Source organism: Podarcis gaigeae, assembly GCF_964106915.1.
Source record: "Podarcis gaigeae genome assembly, chromosome: 12".
In the NCBI taxonomy this organism is placed as follows: Eukaryota; Metazoa; Chordata; class Lepidosauria; order Squamata; family Lacertidae; genus Podarcis; species Podarcis gaigeae.
In genome coordinates this window covers 4,064,072-4,076,595 of record NC_139688.1, presented here as the reverse complement: position 1 = coordinate 4,076,595, position 12,524 = coordinate 4,064,072, and the positions used below count along the sequence as shown (strand labels likewise).

The following is a 12,524-nucleotide window of genomic DNA, read 5'->3' as shown; positions in this document are numbered from 1 at the left end:
AATGGGAGGGCAGAGTTGAAATAATTTATCATAAATATTTGTGGCCTGTAGCCGTACGCCACTGCCTAAAAATAAAAAGCTGTTAGCCTTAACTGATGTGAAATCCTCAGTTAAAAATAACTCTCATGTTCTTTTTTTCTGAAATGCATTTACTAAAGAGCAGGGAAGCCGTATTTCAAGTGTAGCTTATGTTGGAAAATAGCAGAATTCTGATACTTTTGCTGATCTTCAGCATAGACTTAAGAGAATTGATTGGGGTATAACATTTTTTATGTTGCAGAGGGAAGGAGAAAGCTTAAGTTGCTGCCTTGTAGCATCACTGCACCCAATGTCTACTTGGAAGTAAGTCCTGCTGAATTCAGTGGGGCTTCCTCCCATGTAGGTGAGATTGTAGCCTTTGCCATTTTTGAGAGAGCTGTGGTATCAAGTGATCAAAAATAAAAGTAAATGACTAAAACAAAATCCTTGTGTCTGAATAGCAAGTTCACGACGCTTAAGCTTTTGCCAGTCCAACAATGAAATGGTCCTCTTCTGGTCTCACTACAGTGGAAAGGCATAAAATAATAAAATACAGTGGTGCCTCGCAAGACGAAATTAATCCGTTCCACGAGTCTCTTCATCTTGCGTTTTTTTCATCTTGCGAAGCACGGCTATTAGCGGCTTTAAGAAGAAGGAAACAAACTCGCAAGACGTTTTGTCTTGCGAAGCAAGCCCATAGGGAAATTCGTCTTGCGGAACGACTAAAAAAACCGGAAAACTCTTTCGTCTTGCACGGTACCACTGTAATAAAAATTAATAATAATAATAATAATTATTATTTTAATTATTTATTTATAAGCCAGTGAGCGCTGGGTAGGCAGAGCTGAGGTGTGGGAATCTTAAGTCAGGGACACTGAGAACTTTAAATGTTTTTGTTCCTTCCTCAGAAAGGGAGAAATGGTTACAAAATAAAATAGGGGAAAAAAGATACTCGCAGAAACTGCCAGTAAATAGTTCAGATAAGAGATGCAGAGGAAAAGTAAAATGGCACGGTGCTGGAATGGTTTCAGAATTTCTGATTTGGGAGTGCATTTTTGGACTTTCTGAAACTTGCTGCACTTATTTAAGTGCTATGTTAAAAGATTCTCTCTTATAAGTCTTCCTTTGTAACGTAAGAAAAGCCCGCCGGGTCAAGCCATCGGCCCAAGTTCAGCATCCTGTTCTCACAGATGCCTGTGTACAAATCGCAAGCAGAATCTGAGCACAACGGCACTTGCAATTCTCAGGAACTGATACACAGAAATTGAGTTCAAATGGCATCCACCCGAGGGTGGTTTTATCCAGATGTGAACCTGGCTTCACCTAGGCGCCACCGCTAGCTGCCGATGGACAACATCCCTCCTTCTTACAGCTGCCAAGAGACTGAGAATTGTTAGGAGACCGCACCCCCCCCCCCCGTTCTCTTTTGGGACAACAACTCACAATAATTAATCGAATGCTAAAAGCTTCCCTAAACAGGGCTGCCTTCAGATGTCTTCTAAAAGTCAGATAGTTGTTTGTTTCCTTGACATCTGGTGGGAGGGCGTTCCACAGGATGGGCGCCACCACCAAGAAGGCCCCCTGCCTGGTTCCCTATAGCAGTGTTTCCCAACCTTGTGCCTCCAGATGTTTTTGGCCTACAACTCCCATCATCCCTAGCTAGCAAGACCAGTGGTCAGGGATGATGGGAGTTGTAGGCCAAAAACATCTGGAGGCACAAGGTTGGGAAACACTGCCCTATAGCTTCGCTTCTCGCAGGGAGGGAACCAGCAGAAGGCCTTCGGAGCTGGACCTCAGTGTCCGGGCAGAACGATGGGGGTGGAGACGCTCCTTCAGATCTTGCGCTTTAACATTCCTCCTAAATTTTTGACCCGTCAACCAGGATTTAAAAGGAGTGTCTTTTTTTACAAATGCTCTTTCGCCAAGGGGATTTGGGAAACATAATTTCTACTCAAACCACCTAGAAAATAATTTTAAAATATGGAAAGAAGAAAGTCCATGAATGCTGCCGCTCATTTCATTTTTAAATTTTTGTTAGGGGCATTTTTGCCTGTTGTTGCTTAGTTGAGAGAGGGGCAGCCTGTTTGGGGGCTGGAGTGCTTGAGCATTGGGGTGAGGGGGTTCAAATGCAGTCCTCCAGCTCTCTCTTTCTGGGTCTCAGGACTCCCCCCCAAAAAAACATGCCTCCTCTTCTTCACCCCTCACCAGCCCTACCTTTCTACCACCTCAAGTGTTTTAGCCTGCCTGGAATTTGCCCTTGAGCTCCGAGAGTGCCCTACGCTTGCCTAGATCGACGATGGAGAGGGATGGTCTGAAACGGCAGCCTTCCTGTACCAAGGTAAAATGCTCATCTCGGCGCCTGGCCCGCTTTTGCCTCTGGAACTGCCTGCCACAGGAATGTGGCCCCTGGAAAGTTGTCTGGAATGGGAATGTGGCTCTCCACCTGAAAACAGCACATCCCGTGGTAGATTGTTGACCATACAGGAGCCATGTCACACCAGAGCAGGCTGATCCAGTAATGGGACCACTGCTTTTTTTGATAACTGAAATTATGCGCTGCAAGTGCAAATGCTGAGTGCTTCTTTTCTCCAGCGCTGATTTTCTTCATGGGAAAGTCGACCACGGAAAATCCTAGTTGAAGCCTGAAGAGCTATAGCCCAGCCCATTTCCCAACCTTGGCAAAGCACGGGAATTTTGGTCACCTTGCCCCAGTCGTTCATATACCGACAGCAAAATTGGATTTGGTAAGCGTGGTACCTGCAAGAGATCTCTTGGGAGAAGCTACTTCTACAGTAGGATAGTGAAAGGAGTGAAGCAGAAACTGGGTCACCTGTTTGACTCTGACATCAGTGGTAGAGAGAGATCGGCCTTTGCCAACCTGGTGACCTCCAGGTGTTTTGCTCGGCCTGCTTTTGCCTCTGGAACTGCCTGCCACTGAATTCGGTCAAGTGGTAGCAGGCGTTACGGTTATCCTCCTTATCTTTGAAATGCGGGTGTATAATGTGTTTCTCTCAAGATCAGCATGCCCCTCAAAGTACCAGACAAACTTTTTAAAAGTTGCAAAGCCGTTAGATCTACTAAAAATGTTTATTGCTGATAAACATCTTAAAATCTTCCCTAGTTTACAAACGGAACAAAAAAGTTCACTGTTATGAGCACATTATTCTCCTCTGCTCCGTGAAACAAATATATTCAGTACATCTGCTCTCTTATTCAAAACATTTACATCTCTAAGTAACAGATCTATGCCGCTATCCCAACTATAATTGTATTTGAAATAATAGATCTATATTAATATATTTTCCAACTATCAGTTTTTCAGATTTATTTAGTTGCTTTCTCTCTCTCTGTCTCATTAGCTCTCTACCGGTATCGTAGCGATTATTAAATACAGTTAAGTTTTCTGACTGCAATCTTAACTCACCCCTTGTTTTTCTTAAAGGTTAGGGGTTTTGCATCATCATATTGACATCTGCAAAATGCTTCCATTTATCCTCCAAGCAAACTGCCAAGCTCCATGTCACTCCCATCGTTTGTGGCTGGCAAAATCTTCATTTATCTCCCTTACAGTGGGTATAAGCCTTTCTGCACAATAAAATCTAGTTACATTATCAGGGTATTTTTTTCTTTCCAGGGCGGGCTAATACTTTGCAGCTGCAACTTCATTTTTAAAGCTACTCATTATTATCTGGCTCCTGCAGTTTCTCTCTTACACATGCACCCTCCGTGCGCTGAAGATTGCTTGGGTTAGAGCGCTTGCAAAATGGTCCTTCTGCCTCAGAAGGGCTGCTCTGTCCCCGCCAAGAGAAAGCCCCAAGACTGAAAGCCTAATAACAAGATTTTCTTCACCGCTGCTCAATTAAAACCTGAGGATATTCGCTTGCAACTTGCGGCGCACTGGAGCAAAGCAGTGACGTTTCAAGGCTTACCTGGGAGCAAGCCCCACCGAATCGCACAGGGCTCGCTTTCAAGTAGAACTGTTTTTCTTAAAATGGGCAGGGATTCTCAAACCGCACAGAGGAAATCAAACTTAAAACACTCCAGCCTTGAAGCCTCATAACACTTTTAACCTTGGATTAATCATGGATGTCCACAAAACCTACATTTTTTCCATGGTTTTAAATACAGGAGCCTCTAGAAAGCTTATACCAGTGTTGTCTACCTTGACTGGAGATTTGAGGCTCTCTCCCAGAGATGCTGTTCAGGATTCGAAATTGGGACCTGCTGCACGAACAACAGATGCTCTGCACCTGAGCGACCGCCAATTAGGAGCCTAGGGCTTGCCGATCAGAAGGTCGGCGGTTCGAATCCCCGCAATGGGGCGAGCTCCCGTTGCTCAGTCCCTGCTCCTGCCAACCTAGAAGTTCAAAAGCACATCAAAATACAAGTAGATAAATAGGTACCACTCCAGCGGGAAGGTAAAAGGCGTTTCCGTGCGCTGCTCTGGTTCACCAGAAGCAGCTTAGTCCTGCTGGCGACATGACCTGGAAGCTGTACGCCGGCTCCCTCGGCCAAGAAAGCGAGATGAGCACTGCAACCCGTCGGCCACGACTGGTCAGGGGTCCCTTTACCTTTACAGGTTCTGCTTCATCCTGTCCCATGAAACAAAGGTGTCGAGATTGAGGCAGCAATTTTAAACCCTCTCACCTGGGAGTAAGTCCCACTGAATTCGGCCGGATTTACTTCTGAGTAAACATTGATAGGGGTTGTGCGCTGTAAGGTTTTCAAGTCGGTCCCAATATTTAATTTTTTTTTTTAAAAAAGGGAAAAGCCATCAACGTGGAAGTCTGCATTCTTCACCTGCTTGGGTGGACGAGTGGAGAGTCGCAATCTTCAAGGCAGGTGAATTTCGAGTTGATTTGGAGCACCTCCTTTTGCTGAAGGGCTGGGTCCAAATGCTGTTGGACTCCCAGCAGCCCCATTGATCAGGGGTTGGGTGGGGAGTTGTGCCCCAACAACATCTGGAAGGCCAAAGGTTTCCCACCCCAGATTCAGCACATTTAATCCCGGTATTACGAAGGCGATCTTCAATTTATGCCTATCTGCTCATCTGGAAAAGGTCACTGGATTACTGGGCACACCACTGGGTCACAGATTCCAATAAATGCCTTGATAGAATGGACCCTGTGGATCATCTAGCCAAGGTTTCCCAAACTTGGGTCTCCCAACAGTTTTTGGACTACAATCCCCATCATCCCTGACTAGCTAGGGGTGATGGGAGTTGTAGTCCAAAAAGAGCTGGAGACCCAAGTTTGAGAAACCCTGGTCTAGTCCAACCCCCTGCAATACAGGAATATGCAAGCTGTCTGTTACTGGGATCGATCCCACCATCTTGCACCACGCTCTAAGAGAGTCGTGGCCTGATAGAAAACAGGTTGCTGTAGCTGCAATACTAACCATGCAGGTATATCGTTAAAAATAATGTATTTAGGGACCCATTTCTGAAAGGAGAGTCCCAGAGACGAAAACACTGAAAGCACAGCTGTGAGACAAACTCAGGCCATCTTGCCTGTAAGTTGAGATTCACAGCATCAACACCACTGGTGGAGCTTTTCCTTCACTTTTAAATGAATCACAGTATAGGGCAAATCTAATTTAACACTGTGGATGGATGGAGCAAAACAGCCTGGTCTAACATTTTTAACACTCATGAAAGTCCAGAAATGGGTAAGGTTTTAACAGCTCAGGGTTGGGGTCTGGACGGGGACACCTGAGCTCCTCCAGATTCTGTAGGACTCCAACTCTTGGTAGCCCCAGAAACCAGCATGGCTAAAGGCCAGGGGTGGTGGGAATTAATAGTCCAGCAAACTCTGAAAGGCCAAACAGGGTCTCCACCCCTGTTAATGGGGAATCTCCTCTTTTTAAAACTCTTGAGGGAGGGATCTGCAAGTTGATATGTTTTGGGCAAACTCAAGGTAGATTGTACCAGCAAATTCTGCTTTCGTGGTCAGCTTGGGTCCAAGCTACTGGGAACGGAAGGCTTTAAAGATATCTGGAGTGGTGGTGGAGCACATCTGCTCTTTTTCAGAGCAAAATTATGAGAAGGGCAATAGGAACTTTTTCAAAACCGCTGCTGGGTGGATATAAGTAACAAGGTGTCTCTCATAATGTATACCCTTAGTCTAAGTGTTCCAAAAACCTGGCGTTTTCCTTCACAAATTAGATGGAACCCGGAATAAAATAAATATTTTGAGAATACTGCTTTCACCCATAAAGGGTTAGGGTCCATCGGTTTGCCTCCAGATGTTTTGAGACTACAATTCCCATCATCCCTGAATATTGGCCCTGTTTGTTGTTGTTGTTTAGTCGTTTAGTCATGTCCGACTCTTCGTGACCCCCTGGACCAGAGCACACCAGGCCCTCCTATCTTCCACTGCCTCCTGCAGTTTGGTCAAACTCATGCTGGTAGCTTCGAGAACACTGTCCCACCATCTCGTCCTCTATCGTCCCCTTCTCCTTGCGCCCTCCATCTTTCCCAACATCAGGGAGTCTTCTCTTCTCATGAGGTGGCCAAAGTCTTGGAGCCTCAGCTTCAGGATCTGTCCTTCCAGTGAACACTCAGGGCTGATTTCCTTCAGAATGGAGAGGTTTGATCTTCTTGCAGTCCATGAGACTCTCAAGAGTCTCCTCCAGCACCAGAATTCAAAAGCATCCATTCTTCGGCGATCAGCCTTCTTTATGGTCCAGCTCTCACTTCCATACATCACTACTGGGAAAGCCATAGCTTTAACTATACAGACCTGTTAGCTAGGGATGATGGGAGTTGTAGTCCCAAAACATCTGGAAGGCCGAGTTTGCCTATGCCTGGCCTGAACTCTAGATAAGAATTGCAATCAACTTGCGGCAGCAGGAACCAATGGCAGGACAAGGCAACGGCCGTCACTCACCATAGCTATGCTTCCCCTTAACTGAGGGTGCATCTGAATACCAGCTGCTGCAGATCGCAGAATCAGAGCTGGAAGGGACCGCAGGGGTCATCTAGTCCACGCCCTATTTCTTGCCCATGACCCTTAGATTAAGTCTCCCCTGCTCTACCAACTGAGCTACCCCAGATCGCAAGGGGGGAAGAATTCCTGTTGCACCCAGGTCCTTCTCTGAAGGCTTCCCACTGGGGCATCTGCTTGCTGGACTGGATGGGCCTCTGGCCTGATCCTGCAGCCAGGCTCTTCTGTTCTCATTTCTACATGGATGGGGCTCAAAGCGAAATACTGGTTCCCACCCTATGGAGAGAAGGGGACACTCTTCTTTTAAGAGGTGTTAGTCTGAGCTGCGCCAGCACCAGGGCTTGATGTCGCAGAGCCAATTCTGGCTTGGGTCAACTCTGACGAAGGCTTACATAGTGCTCAACATAGCATTGTATCTTCTCCCCATGCACAGCTGCCAGGCAAAGACCAAAACAACTGGAATTGAGTGTTTAGCTAAGGGTAGAACAGCAGCTTCAGGTCAGAATATAAAATCGACAGGGACTAACATTGCACAAGCGGCCCACCTGATTTAAGTATGAAGCACTCTGGCCACTAAAGCAGAGCTTTCCAAACTTTTCATGTTGGCGACACACTTTTGAGGCATGCGTTATTTCACAACACAGTCGTTCTGTTTTACTAGCAAACCGGAGGTTAAACTAACCTCTTTCCAGCCCCGGGAGGAGAGCGGAGAGCTTTCACAAGACATGCCTATACACTGCAGCCGACACGCTAACGTGTCACGACACACCGTTTGGAAAGCTGTGCGTTAAAGGATCGGCTGGGATGCAAAACGAGGAAGTTCCGAGGTGTTTGCGGAACAAGATACGAGGGAGTGGGAGAAGCAGAAAGGAAAAGTAGTGGTGGCAGTTTGTAGGAACGGTTTTTTTGTGTCACAAGAGGCCTCTGCACTACAAGGGCAGATGTTTGAAGATCTCCAGGCACAACTGGCAGAAGCAGCAAGATGCTTCAACTAGCAGTATTTAGTCTTGAGTTGCAGCCTCTATAGAAAGGAGGGAAAGGGGTGGGGAGAAGCCACACACACACACACACACACACACACACACACACACACACCAGCCCCAACTAGAATGGCCAATACAGTGGACACTCGGGTTGCGAACGTGATCCGTGCGGGAGGCACGTTCGCAACCCGCAGCGCCTTGTCTGTGCACGCACGGGTTGCAATTCGGCGCTTCTGCGCAAACCACAATTTAGTGCTTCTGCGCATGCGTGACTGCCGAAACCCAGAAGTAACCCGTTCCGGTACTTCCGGGTTTTGGCGGGTCCGTAACCCGAAAAAACACAACCTGAAGCATTTGTAACCCAAGGTATGACTGTAGTCTGGGAGGATAGGTGCTAAGCCCAGCAGCAAACAGTGAGTGTCATGGGTCCCTCACTGAAGCCCCAGGGAGGTTTCTCAAACAGACGCCAGCACTGAGAATCAACTCAAAACAGCCTGGGCCAATCTGGTGCACTCCAGATATTTCGGACCCCAATTCCCATCAGCCCCAGCATCGCGCAGACCACTGACTTGAGAGCAAGCAGTCCTTCTGTCTAGTCAAGACACACACATACCTGCAGAGCTCGGAGGAGCGAGCCATCCAGCACACGTAAGCCTGTTTAATGGTCACAGATCTAGCTGGCTGTTACAGGTAGCACGGTCCTGCTGATGCAAGGATGACCGAACGGTGTTCTGGCCTGCGGCACTTGCTAGATGCCCAGCCGGACTGCACGTACAGAATGACCAGGCCTGGAAAGCTCCTGTTTCCTAGAGTACAGCAACAGGAAGGCCAATCTGGAGGATTTGAAGGAGGGCAATTTCTGAGAAGAACCTCCACCTTAACACACACAAAAATGCTCACAAGCAAATCGGGGGCCAGTTAAGCCAGTGGTGAGAACCTGCCCCTTCCTCCCCACCAGTGATGTTGGACTCCCAACTCCTAGCAGCCAGCATGGCCAATGGTCGGAGCTGGCAGAAGTTTTAATTCCAGCAACACATGGAAGGAGGCAGGGTCCTCATCCCTGCAGGAAATGATGGATATGGAGGCTTGGCTTGGCTTGGCCAGGAAAAGCGGCTCAGGAGGCAGAAAGAATCCACCAAGATTCTGCACGGGAAGTCCCCTGCTCTCAACACTCCCTAATGGGGTCGCCATGTTCAGAACCACTCAACATTCACTTTATTCCCCCACCTTCCAGCAGCCATTATACCTCACAGCACAAACTGGGTTTTCCTTACTTTTGCACACCCAGGGGCCTGAAAAAGCAGTTTGCAGCGCATTGCAAAAGGTTCTGTTTTTTGGGGGGTTGGGGAACGGGACATTTCACTGGGCCAGATCCCAGCTGCAGAGAAGAGATCGTGGGCAACTCGCAGGAGCGATACACTTCTTCCATCCCCTGACCAGTGCACAGAAAATAAAAATAACCACTCAAGCAGTCACACTTGTGGGATGTTGTAGATACCAAATCCTTGCAGCGAGGAAAGATTCCCTGCGGGTGTCGGAACCGAACCCCTGAACTCCCCAGCCTTCCACAGCATCAGACGTCTGTTTTTATTATTTCAGTCACCTCGACATAAAAAGCTACAGCAGCTCTACAGCCCCCTAAGTAAGAACACCCCACCTGTAATACTACAAAACAGCTGAAGGGATAAGATAGCGCCTTTTTTCCTCTCTCTCCGTTTTCTTTTAAAGCTCAATATTAAATATTAAATACTCTCGATTTTAGGCATACATTACTTTTGTCAAGAAAGACAAAATTAAAGGGGAAACAGCCCTAAGCACCCGCCTCTGAGCACCCCGGCAGGGGGGAGACGCAGTCGCCCTTGCCAGATCAATACGACGGGGAAATGGGGAGCTCAGAGTGTCTCTTCAAGCATGGGGTATGTTTGCAGCATCAAAGAGCATGTAAGAGGGGCCCCCGGTTCCTTTTCTCTCTTTTCTTTTTTGCCAGAATTTCTCTTGTGTCCTGAAAATTCCAATGTTACTCCTGTGAAGTCAAAAAAAGGGGTTTGCGGCTACAGGCACTTCCACCCGGTGGACAGTTGGCAACCCATCCCGTTCCCCCGTCCAGTCCTCCTTGAGAGGAGAAGCCAGGAATAACCGCTGCCAACTTTTCCTACGTTTCTTGAAAAAGAAAAAGAAAAAAGAAACGAAACTGTTCAGAGTCTCCTTTTTTCGATTTTAGCAAAGAAGGTTACTTTAAAAGCACTTAGGAAGTGTGTACTAAAGTCTCCTGTGGTCCTCAGAGGAGCGAGTCGTCAGTACATCCTCCTTCGAGTCCGTAGCGGAATTCCTGCAAGTTGGAGACGCCGTAGAAGTGGACGAAGGCCGCCGCCACCACCAACACGTGGAAGATCTGATGAGACTGGAACTGCGGGAAATGCAAGGAGGGCATAAAAAAAAATCAGAGCCAGGGATTTGGGCAAGGGAGGCAGTGAGGTACAGTGGTTAGAGGGCTGGACCAATGGTACCAAATAGTATGGGAAACAACCCTACTAGAAAAATTAACCAATAAACTGAAACTGACACAGGGACAAATAGAAGACAACGCCTTCACCCCGGTATGGCTCCCCTTTATCACATACACAGCCCAACAAGACAACGACAAAAATCCACCAACGGACTTCGATACTGACTTTTGGGAAAATACATATATAAAGAATTGGGAATTCTGAACAGTAACACTAAAGAAAGAAAGAGGGTATTACAAAAACGGACAAAGCGGGCGGTATAAAGGAAATCATCTGAAACAAACTCAGGGGGCGAGAAATTATCAGGGATAAGGGGAGATAAAAGTGTATAAGTATTTAAGATGTCACATACAGGGGAAAAAGGAACGAATGGCGGGACCCCTGGGGATAGGAGGGGCTCTAAGCAAGAAGTAGACTTTAAGTCGGATATCTTGAAGATGTTTACAGAGATCAAACAAAGCCAAGCCAACTTAGAATATAAATTAGAGCAAGTGGATAACAGGATCGGGAAAATGGATAAAAAAATGGATGAGACTGTTAACGAACTTAAGGGCCAAATAAAAGAAATATTTAGGAGAACGCAGCTTACAGAGGAAGGGTTAAAGAAGACAAGGATAGAATTAAAGGATATTAAGAGGGATAAAGAAAGGATTAAAACTGAAATGATGGACTTAAATAAGGCTCAGGAAGAGATGAAGGACATTATTGCGATGAATGAACTGAGGCAGAGGGAGGTTAATCTGAAATTTAGAGCTGTGCCAGAGACCCAAAATGAAAATATTAAAGAGAGATTGACAATGGAGTTAGCAGAATGGATGGGTTTACCAGCGGAGGAAATGGCCAATAATATACAAAATGCATTCAGAATGCGCGTTAACACAACAAGAGGAAGGAAACTTATAGGTGATTGTCTGATTACATTCAAGGATAAAGAAATGAGAAATAGGATCCTTCAAAGGAATAGAGAAAAGAGGTTGAATATAGATGGGAATTATATAATTATTTTTAAAGATGTCCCGATCAGACTACTCAAACGAAGAGATCACTATAAATCCTTGGCGCAGGTACTGAGAAGAAATAAGATCGAATTTAGATGGGAATTCCCGGAAGGGATATCATTTGTATATAGAGGTAAGAGGCACAAGTTGTCAAGTCAAGAAGAAACCGGGAAGTTCTTGAGGAAGTATAAGGAACTTAAAGTGGAGGTAAATGGGACGGGGGCTGGAGGAGATGAGGGGGGCCCATCAGGAGACTCAGGAGAAGGGGATGAGGAGGAGGAAGGAGGAAGTAGATCGGGCAAAGAGGCAGAGGAGGAAGCGGAGGACTCAGGGAATCCTTAAAGGAAAAGAGAATTTGAATAAAACTCAGGCGAAAACTTAACTTCCGAAGGGAAAGCTAAGCATCATGGGATTAAAAATTTGGAACTGGAATATTAATGGGATGAACGATAAAAATAAGAGGAATAAAATTGAGCAATATCTGAAAAAGAAAAATTTGGACATTATCTGTCTACAGGAAACGCACGTTGCTAGAAGGCATAGGAAAGTGTTAATTAACAAAAGGTTGGGAAAGGAATTTGAATCCTCAGACAAGGTAAAGAAAAGAGGTGTGGTACTGTATGTTAAAAATAATATAGAAGCTAAAACAATATTCAAGGATGAAGAGGGGAGGATGATAGGGGTCAGTATTAACTGGCAAGGTGATAAGCTGATGGTAGTGGGGCTATATGCCCCAAATGGTAGTAAAACGGAATTCTTTAAAAGATTGGAAGAGAAGTTGACGGAATTTGTGGACCAAAAAATAATTTTAATGGGGGATATGAACGGGGTTGTTTCACTAGAAATGGATAGACAAAGAAAAGGAACAAACAAAGAAGGAAAGTTACCAAAAACCTTCTTCTCCATGGTAGAAAATTGTAATCTGGTGGACATCTGGCGTCTCAGACACCCGCTTGACAAACAATTCACCTTTCATTCTGAGCCTAACCAATCGCTGTCACGCATAGACCAGATATGGGTCTCAAAGGAACTGTGTCCAAGAGTTAAATTAATAGAAATAAGACCAAAAGTAAT

At 46.0% G+C, this 12,524-nt stretch overlaps 1 protein-coding gene across 2 annotated transcripts in view; it reads right to left on the bottom strand.

Annotated features, from left to right (window-relative positions):
- Nucleotides 1–3,086: 3,086 nt before the first annotated feature.
- LOC310827813 (adiponectin receptor protein 1) overlaps nt 3,087–12,524 on the bottom strand; it is a 38,043-nt gene continuing 28,605 nt past the window's right edge. The window contains exons 9-10 of one of the 2 annotated variants that reach the window (XR_014556499.1): nt 5,280–10,352; nt 3,087–5,172 (exon numbers count right to left, since the gene is read on the bottom strand). Coding sequence is in view for 1 of the 2 variants with exons in the window: in XM_083704292.1 (XP_083560418.1) it covers nt 10,224–10,352 (129 nt within the window). In the remaining variant the exon portion in view is untranslated. Of the gene's footprint in view, nt 10,353–12,524 lie in introns of both variants that reach the window. The other variant, XM_083704292.1, reaches the window with a different exon arrangement.